Source organism: Notolepis coatsorum, assembly GCF_963971535.1.
Source record: "Notolepis coatsorum genome assembly, contig: SCAFFOLD_4652, whole genome shotgun sequence".
NCBI lineage: Eukaryota > Metazoa > Chordata > Actinopteri > Aulopiformes > Paralepididae > Notolepis > Notolepis coatsorum.
The window spans coordinates 1-10,000 of record NW_028170321.1 but is presented as its reverse complement, the minus strand read 5'-3'; the positions used below and the strand labels follow the sequence as shown (position 1 = coordinate 10,000).

Below are 10,000 nucleotides of genomic sequence, written 5' to 3'. Positions count from 1 at the left end.
ATCCTCTTCCTGGGCCTGCTGGGTCTCAGCCTGTACGGGACCACCATGGTGCACGACGGCCTCTACCTGACGGACATCATCCCCCGGGACACCAAGGAATACGACTTCATCGAGGCCCAGTTCAAGTATTTCTCCTTCTACAACATGTACCTGGTGACTATGGACGGGTTCGACTACTCAAAGTCCCAGAGGCTCCTGATTCAGCTGCACAACGCCTTCAGCTCCGTCAAATATGTGGTGCGGGACGGAGACCACCGCCTGCCACGCATGTGGCTGCATTACTTCCAGGATTGGCTCAGAGGTACGCATACTGCCGGTGGAGTACAGTGTTCATGTTTGTGTATATGTGTGTATTATGTGTGAACGATTTATTTGAAGTTAATTGTGTTTGTGTGTCTTGGTTAGGGATGTCCCGATCACGTTTTTTTGCTCCCGATCCGATCCCGATCATGTGATTTTGAGTATCTACCAATACCGATCTTTCCCGATCCAATCAAAAAAAAGAAAATTTAAATTTTTTTATTTAGTTTTTTAGTTTTTTTTCAACAAACATGACCATGTTCACGTCTTAAACTCATACTGAGGCCTTAGTTTTGCTTTTAAATTGCATATCATCATTCATTTATTTATTGTCACACAGAGCAGAAGAATTTTGCCAAAACAAACCAATAGTATCCAGCTGCAGAACGGCAGACCAGCCACACTCTCAGACCCAAACGCATTTCCTTTGATTTAATTATACATCAAATGATTTATGTCAAGGATTGCAATGCCTCGCTTGAATGAAGTAAATTTTTCACCTGGATAACGTCAACATTCAGGGTGAATGTAATGTGAGAAATTGGGATAAAAAAGAAATAATTAAATTTGGGTCTGAGAGTTTGGCTGGTCTGCCGTTCTGCAGCTGGATACTATTGGTTTGTTTTGGCAAAATTATTCTGCTCTGTGTGACAATAAATAAATGAATGATGATATGCAATTTAAAACCAAAATAAGGCCTCAGTATGAGTGTAAGACGTGAACATGTTTGTTGAATAAAAAATAAATAAATAAATAAATAAAAAAATTGCAGATATTTTTTTTATTTTTTTTTTGCCGATCCTGATCTTCGGAAAATCACGTGATCGGATCGGGACATCCCTAGTCTTGGTGGATGAGGATTGCGGGGGTTGGTGGGAGAATGTGTGTGTGTGTGTGACACGTGTGTGACAAAGCACGGAAATGTGTGTCACTTGGGGAGAGGATTTTGTATGTGTGTGTGTGTGTCTGTGTGTGTTCTCACAGGTGTGTGTGTGAGTGTATGTTTTCAAAGGAAACAGCACCTCTACCTTCCGCCCCGAGGGTGCTGGTGATGTCATCATCTTCCAGAAAGATTGACAGGCTGCCTTTTTTCATGTTTATCTTTCTATACGGACAGGGGTGCATGGGTGTGTGTGTGTGGTGTGTGTGTGTGTGTGTGTGTGTGTGTGTGTGTGTGTGTGTGTGTGTGTGTGTGTGTGTGTGTGTGTGTGTGTGTGTGTGTGTGGTGTGTGTGTGTGTGTGTGTGTGTGTGTGTGTGTGTGTGTGTGTGTGTGTGTGTGTGTGTGTGTGTGTGTGTGTGTGTGTGTGTGTGTGTGTGTGTGTGTGTGTGTGTTAGGGGTGAGTGAAAGTTCAGCCAGGCTGTCTGCCTCCATCCACCTGGGCTTGAGGCCAGTAAAGTAGACGGGTAGAGGCCAGAGGTTATCTGTGTATGGATAAGGGTGTGTGTCTGTGTGTGTGTGTGTGTGTGTGTGTGTCTTCAGGCTAGGATCGACAGGAGAGAAAGTCGTTCCCAGCAGGTCAACGAGGGCCACTTCTTTAAATCATGACTGGCCTATAAGACCCAGGCTCATGAAAATTATATTCATATTATATATACTCATATTATTACTATTATAATCCAGTCATCTGGGGACCCGCCTAACACAGGCCTGTCGTTCGGTATTTGATGTTCGTTTGCAATCAGTGTATTCAGGGGGGCTTTTCTACTTCCTGACTATGCCCATCCAATGCTGTCAGATCGCTAATGGTTAGCAGTTATGTGTGATGGGGTTGACGTGGGATTAAGGCTCAGTAAAAGAAAAAAAGTGGTTTAAAATCTTCAATGGGAGTTGGACAGACATGACATACTTTCTCTTTCCTTCCTCTCCTGTCTTCCCATCTCAACCCCTTCTCTCCCTCCCTCTCTCCTGTTTCCTCTCCTGTCTTCCCATCTCTCCCCTTCTCTCCCTCCCTCTCTCCTGTTTCCTCTCCTGTCTTCCCATCTCAACCCCTTCTCTCCCTCCCTCTCTCCTGTTTCCTCTCCTGTCTTCCCATCTCTCCCCTTCTCTCCCTCCCTCTCTCCTGTTTCCTCTCCTGTCTTCCCATCTCAACCCCTTCTCTCCCTCCCTCTCTCCTGTTTCCTCTCCTGTCTTCCCATCTCAACCCCTTCTCTCCCTCCCTCTCTCCTGTTTCCTCTCCTGTCTTCCCATCTCAACCCCTTCTCTCCCTCCCTCTCTCCTGTTTCCTCTCCTGTCTTCCCATCTCTCCCCTTCTCTCCCTCCCTCTCTCCTGTTTCCTCTCCTGTCTTCCCATCTCAACCCCTTCTCTCCCTCCCTCTCTCCTGTTTCCTCTCCTGTCTTCCCATCTCAACCCTTTCTCTCCCTCCCTCTCTCCTGTTTCCTCTCCTGTCTTCCCATCTCTCCCCCTTCTCTCTCCCTCTCTCCTGTATCCTCTCCTGTCTTCCCATCTCTCCCCTTCTCTCCCTCTCTCTCTCCTGTTTCCTCTCCTGTCTTCCCATCTCTCCCCCCTTCTCTCCCTCCCTCTCTCCTGTTTCCTCTCCTGTCTTCCCATCTCTCCCCTTCTCTCCCTCCCTCTCTCCTGTTTCCTCTCCTGTCTTCCCATCTCTCCCCTTCTCTCCCTCCCTCTCTCCTGTTTCCTCTCCTGTCTTCCCATCTCAACCCCTTCTCTCCCTCCCTCTCTCCTGTTTCCTCTCCTGTCTTCCCATCTCAACCCCTTCTCTCCCTCCCTCTCTCCTGTTTCCTCTCCTGTCTTCCCATCTCAACCCCTTCTCTCCCTCCCTCTCTCCTGTTTCCTCTCCTGTCTTCCCATCTCTCCCCTTCTCTCCCTCCCTCTCTCCTGTTTCCTCTCCTGTCTTCCCATCTCAACCCCTTCTCTCCCTCCCTCTCTCCTGTTTCCTCTCCTGTCTTCCCATCTCAACCCCTTCTCTCCCTCCCTCTCTCCTGTTTCCTCTCCTGTCTTCCCATCTCACCCCTTCTTCTCCCTCCCTCTCTCCTGTTTCCTCTCCTGTCTTCCATCTCTCCCCTTTCTCCCTCCCTCTCTCCTGTTTCCTCTCCTGTCTTCCCATCTCAACCCCTTCTCTCCCTCCCTCTCTCCTGTTCCTCTCCTGTCTTCCCATCTCTCCCCTTCTCTCCCTCCCTCTCTCCTGTTTCCTCTCCTGTCTTCCCATCTCACCCCTTCTCTCCCTCCTCTCTCCTGTTTCCTCTCCTGTCTTCCCATCTCAACCCCTTCTCTCCCTCCCTCTCTCCTGTTTCCTCTCCTGTCTTCCCATCTCTCCCCTTCTCTCCCTCCCTCTCTCCTGTTTCCTCTCCTGTCTTCCCATCTCAACCCCTTCTCTCTCCCTCCCTCTCTCCTGTTTCCTCTCCTGTCTTCCCCATCTCTCCCCCTTTCTCCCTCCCTCTCTCCTGTTTCCTCTCCTGTCTTCCCATCTCTCCCCTTCTCTCCTCCCTCTCTCCTGTTTCCTCTCCTGTCTTCCCATCTCTCCCCTTCTCTCCCTCCCTCTCTCCTGTTTCCTCTCCTGTCTTCCCATCTCTCCCCTTCTCTCCCTCCCTCTCTCCTGTTTCCTCTCCTGTCTTCCCATCTCTCCCCTTCTCTCCCTCCCTCTCTCCTGTTTCCTCTCCTGTCTTCCCATCTCAACCCCTTCTCTCCCTCCCTCTCTCCTGTTTCCTCTCCTGGTCTTCCCATCTCACCCCTTCTCTCCCTCCCTCTCTCCTGTTTCCTCTCCTGTCTTCCCATCTCAACCCCTTCTCCCTCCCTCCTCTTCCTCTCTCTCCTGTTTCCTCTCCTGTCTTCCCATCTCTCCCCCTTTCTCCCTCCCTCTCTCCTGTTTCCTCTCCTGTCTTCCCATCTCTCCCCTTCTCTCCCTCCCTCTCTCTGTTTCCTCTCCTGTCTTCCCATCTCAACCCCTTCTCTCCCTCCCTCTCTCCTGTTTCCTCTCCTGTCTTCCCATCTCTCCATTCTCTCCCTCACTCTCTCCTGTATCCTCTTCCTGTCTTTCCCATCTCTCCCCTTCTCTCCCCTCCCTCTCTCCTGTTTCCTCTCCTGTCTTCCCATCTCACCCCTTCTCTCCTCTCCTCTCCCTCCTCTCCTGTTTCCTCTCCCTCTCTCCTGTTTCCTCTCCTGTCTTCCCATCTCTCCCCCTTTCTCCCTCCCTCTCTCCTGTTTCCTCTCCTGTCTTCCCATCTCTCCCCTTCTCTCCCTCCCTCTCTCCTGTTTCCTCTCCTGTCTTCCCATCTCAACCCCTTCTCTCCCTCCCTCTCTCCTGTTTCCTCTCCTGTCTTCCCATCTCTCCCATTCTCTCCCTCTCTCTCTCCTGTATCCTCTCCTGTCTTCCCATCTCTCCCCTTCTCTCCCTCCCTCTCTCCTGTTTCCTCTCCTGTCTTCCCATCTCTCCCCTTCTCCCCCTCCCTCTCTCCTGTTTCCTCTCCTGTCTTCCCATCTCAACCCCTTCTCTCCCTCCCTCTCTCCTGTTTCCTCTCCTGTCTTCCCATCTCAACCCCTTCTCTCCCTCCCTCTCTCCTGTTTCCTCTCCTGTCTTCCCATCTCAACCCCTTCTCTCCCTCCCTCTCTCCTGTTTCCTCTCCTGTCTTCCCATCTCAACCCCTTCTCTCCCTCTCTCTCTCCTGTTTCCTCTCCTGTCTTCCCATCTCAACCCCTTCTCTCCCTCCCTTTCTCCTGTTTCCTCTCCTGTCTTCCCATCTCTCCCCTTCTCTCCCTCCCTCTCTCCTGTTTCCTCTCCTGTCTTCCCATCTCTCCCCTTCTCTCCCTCCCTCTCTCCTGTTTCCTCTCCTGTCTTCCCATCTCAACCCCTTCTCTCCCTCTCTCTCTCCTGTTTCCTCTCCTGTCTTCCCATCTCTCCCCTTCTCTCCCTCCCTCTCTCCTGTTTCCTCTCCTGTCTTCCCATCTCTCCCCTTTTCTCTCTCCCTCTCTCCTGTTTCCTCTCCTGTCTTCCCATCTCTCCCCTTTTCTCCCTCCCTCTCTCCTGTTTCCTCTCCTGTCTTCCCATCTCTCCCCCTTTCTCCCTCCCTCTCTCCTGTTTCCTCTCCTGTCTTCCCATCTCTCCCCTTTTCTCCCTCCCTCTCTCCTGTTTCCTCTCCTGTCTTCCCATCTCTCCCCTTTTCTCCCTCCCTCTCTCCTGTTTCCTCTCCTGTCTTCCCATCTCTCCCCTCCATCTCTTTCTCTCTCTCTCCCTTCCTCTCTCTCCTAGCTGCTTCCTCTCCAGTCAGTGGATGTCTGTAATTAGAGATGCTGTGTGTGTGTGTGTGTGTGTGTGTGTGTGTGCACGTGTGTGTGTGCTTGTGCGTGTGTGTGATTGTGCGTGTGTGTGTTTGTGCGTGTGTGTGTGCGTGTGCGTGGGCGTGTGCGCGCGCGCGTGTGTGTGTGTGTGTGTGTGTGTGTGTGTGGAAACTGTTTATCAGCTGCAGCAGCGAGAGCCAAACTTTGTAATTGAACAAACACCAAAAGGCTGTGCTGGTCAGCTTTACCCAGCCCACACACAGACACACACACACACACACACACACACACACACACACACACACACACACACACACACACACACACACACACACACATTAAAACATAGAAACGTACAATGTCTGTGTTTGCGTTAGTATGAGTGTGCATGTTTGCGGGTGTTTTTGCATTGAAGTGTGTGTGAGTGTGGCCTGGTCAGAGGTTAGCTCTTTTTCAATGCCGTGTTTTGCCAACTGCTTATTATTCTCGTTTGATGACTCATTTAGCAAGTTTTCCCCATTACACCATGTCCGGCTGTTCACCCTGTAGAACACCAGAACATCACCAGCAGTTTGTCCCGTTCTTTCTGATTACCACCAGTGTAAAACTGTAATCAGTAACAGAATCTTTGGGAACTCTCCTACTGCTCCATGATACAAGGTGGTTACTTAGTACATCATCCTGGCCTTGTTGTTAGATCAGTGAGACTGTTGACTCTGAAAAGCAGAGAAGATATAACACGATACGCGGTTGGAAACGTCATTTTCAGGGTTTCAGGTGTTTTCTTTTTCTTTCGTTTCTCCGATCACAGACACAGCCTTTCTCTTCCTCCCACCTCTTTTTAGTCACTGTTTTTCATTTGTCTTTACATAATGTGTATTTTTCTCTCCACTGTGCTTTGGTTTTATGGTCTTGCCTTCTCGGGATCTCTTTTCAAACAAGATGTTTCGACTTAAGGCGGTTTTATCCATCAATAAAGAATTGGGACGATATATTTCACTCAAACGTTGATGTCATACCGTTCACAACAACAGTGGTAATTAAGCCTTTCTCTCCCATGTGTGTGTGTGTGTGTGTAGGTCTTCAGGCAGCCTTCGATGCTGATTGGCAAGAGGGCAGAATAACCTACGACAGTTACCGCAACGGCACAGAGGATGGCGTGCTGGCCTACAAGCTGCTCATCCAGACCGGCTCCAAGAAGGACCCTTTTAACTACAGCCAGGTATGTACTCAGAACAACACAACACGCAGAATGAGATGACTTAAACAGCCCCTCAGGTGATGGGCTGAGACAGACAGAACATCAAAACCAGTCGCGGGGATCGGATATTAATTCTGTACAATGTTTGACAGGGTTGACAACACAGCAGGTTCTGATTTGTTTGTTCATCCCCCATCCAACAAACAGGATTTCAGTACAAAAAAAAAAAAAAAAAACACAGATGAGCTGCAATCAATTAAATGTCGTAAAGGGGAATCCAGAATTCGCATGTGTTATTTGCTAGGATCTTGGGATAGTTGGGTCTAGAATTGTGAGCATGATGAACAACACTCTCCCCAAAGCTAAAAAGCTAGAAAACCCAAAGACTCTAAACTGTAATGACATCAAGAGGCGGAGCTTGGAACGGCTTCAGAAAAGCCACGAACGGGAAGCTGACAGTGTCACACCATCCACAGTGGGTTTCAGGACCACGGGCACATTTCTTTAGTTGCATGTGTGGTATGTTGGGATAGAGCCAACTAATTGCAATCCTCCCTTCATTCCTCTATCCCTCCCCTGCTCCTCCCGACTCCCACCACCCTTCCTACCTCCTTCTCCTCTCTCTCTCTCCCCCTCCATTCCCGTCTCCACCTCCATCTCCCTCTCCCTCCCCCCATCTCGCCCGTGTAGCTGACGTCTCGTAGGCTGGTGGACGCCGAGGGTTTGATCCCTCCCGAGGTGTTCTACATCTACCTGACGGTGTGGGTCAGCAACGACCCCCTGGGGTACGCCGCCTCCCAGGCAAACTTCTACCCCCACCCCCGAGAGTGGATCCACGATAAGTACGACACCACGGGAGAGAACCTGCGTAGTGAGTAGTTGATTTTCCACATCATTTGCTTCATGATTTATTTAGTTTACTATGTGCTTATATTTTAGTTGTGTGAGGTGGAGTCGAGTTGACACGTTTGACGTGAAGATGCAGTGGGCATCACAGCGTTAGTTCTTGCACATGAACAAAGACGTGTAATTTAACCATGTACTCCAGTGCTTTCCTCTGGGTTTAGTCCTCATGGAGGCTATAGAGTTTTCTAATTCTCTGATCTCCCTCCTCCTCCCTCCTCCAGTCCCTGCCGCGGAGCCTCTGGAGTTTGCTCAGTTCCCCTTCTACCTGAACGGCCTCCGTCAGACCAGTGACTTTGTGGAGGCCATCGAGAGCGTGCGAGCCATCTGCGACGAGTTTGGGCGTAAAGGAGTGCTGAACTACCCCAACGGCTACCCCTTCCTGTTCTGGGAGCAATACATCGGCCTGAGACACTGGTTCCTTCTGGCCATCAGCGTGGTGCTGGCCTGCACCTTTCTGGTCTGCGCTGTCCTGCTGCTAAACCCCTGGACCGCTGGGATCATAGTGAGTTTACATCTGTCCATCTGTCTGTCTGTCTTTTTATTGTCTGTCAGTCAGTAGTAGTAACTACCTGTCTTGTCTGTCTATTTATTAACCAATCGGTTAAATTGATTGATAGATTGATTGATTGATTGATTGATTGATTGATTGATTGGTTAATCAATAGCCCATTATATCTCTTTCTTCCTTGCCTCCTTCCCTGCCTCCTTCTGTCCCTCCTTCCTCTCACCCCTCACAACTCAATAACACTGTCTGGGGGGCCCCTTCGCTGTGGAGGGCCAACACACACACACACACACACACACACACACACACACACACACACACACACACACACACACACACACACACACACACACACACACACACACACACACATGCACACACACACACACACACACACACACACACACACGTACACACACACACACACACACACACACACACACACACACACACACACACACACACACACACACACACACACACACACGCATCATCTGGATCCTTTGTCATTCTAATCCAGGCCTTAGAAAGGGAAATGCAAAAAGGAGCGAGAGAGGCTTTGCCCTCCTCAAGCCTCTACCTCCAACACTCCCTCGCTTTTGTGAGTGTGTGTGTGTGTGTGTGTGTGTGTGTGTGTGTGTGTGTGTGTGTGTGTGTGTGTGTGTGTGTGTGTGTGTGTGCGTGCGTGCGTGTGTGTGTGTGTGTGTGAGAGAGAGAGAGAGAGAGTGAGAGGATTCAGGGACAGGACAGATCTGCCCAGTCGTGACCTTGGCCTGTTCAGCCCATCCATCAGGAGCTCTCTCTCTCTGTGTGTGTGTGTGTGTGTGTGTGTGTGTGTGTGTGTGTGTGTGTGTGTGTGTGTGTGTGTGTGTGTGTGTGTGTGTGTGTGTGTGTGTGTGTGTGTGTGTACGTGTGTGTGTGTGTGTGTGTGTGTGTGTCTGTGTGTGTGTGTGTGTGTGTGTGTGTGTGTGTGTGTGTGTGTGTGTGTGTGTGTGACAGCCCGTCAGTTCAGCGGCTGGGAAACATTTCACACACAGGCTGGTGGGGCCGGTGGTCCACAAGGGGAGCCCCCAAACACACATACACACGCACACACACACACCGGTGACCGTTGGGGGGCCGTATTGCGTAGCACGACAACAGAGCCGGTTTCAGTTGGAATGTGTTTAATTTAAATCTAAAAGTCTTTCAAAAAGTAGCTGTCCCCTTGAACCACTGATTGAGACAGAAACACACTCTCTCCTCAGAGAGAGAGAGAGAGAGAGAGACACAGAGAGAGAGAGAGAGAGAGAGAGAGAGAGAGAGAGAGAGAGAGAGAGAGAGAGAGAGAGAGAGAGAGAGAGGGGAGAGACAGAGAGACAGAGAGAGAGAGAGGTTTCAGCTCCAGTCTGTGTAGGTTTCACTGGGCCTAAGTGTGTCTAGGCAATAAAACAAGCTTTTATCATTTCCAACTCACCCCTGACCACAGTGGAACCCTGACCACAGTGGAACCCTGGCCACGATCAAAGGCTTCTGCAGGCCTAGGATGTCCCTCTCCATGCTGTGTATTCATGTCACATGTTGTATGTCAGGTGTACAATCACACCGGTTTGATTAGAATGTTGTCACAATGGCTGCCGGTGGTAGAAAGATTCAATGGTGTAAAAAAAATTAAATAACAACTTACACTTGAAAAGGGTCTTATGATTTGTCGGACCATAGCTACACTGTTGGGCTTATTTGACATGTGCAGTGAATGTCTAGAGTTTAGTATCACACACAACATTTTCTTTGGTCGCCAACTGAATGACTTCGTTTTGAGATTTAAATTCACAATTAACAATAATATCACCTACACAAATGTCACTTCTGTTGCT

The 10,000-nt window shown here is 49.7% G+C and overlaps 1 protein-coding gene across 1 annotated transcript in view; it reads left to right on the top strand.

Annotated features, from left to right (window-relative positions):
- The window catches only part of LOC311248557 (protein patched homolog 1-like), a gene marked incomplete at both ends in the record, with an annotated part of 10,268 nt that extends 2,127 nt beyond the window's left edge, over nucleotides 1-8,141 (top strand). The window contains 4 exon segments of the mRNA XM_084339420.1: nucleotides 1-301; nucleotides 6,612-6,754; nucleotides 7,424-7,604; nucleotides 7,861-8,141. The exon segment at nucleotides 1-301 is cut by the window's left edge and continues 155 nt beyond it. Of these exon segments, the coding sequence (XP_084195546.1) occupies nucleotides 1-301; nucleotides 6,612-6,754; nucleotides 7,424-7,604; nucleotides 7,861-8,141 (906 nt within the window).
- Nucleotides 8,142-10,000: the final 1,859 nt, after the last annotated feature.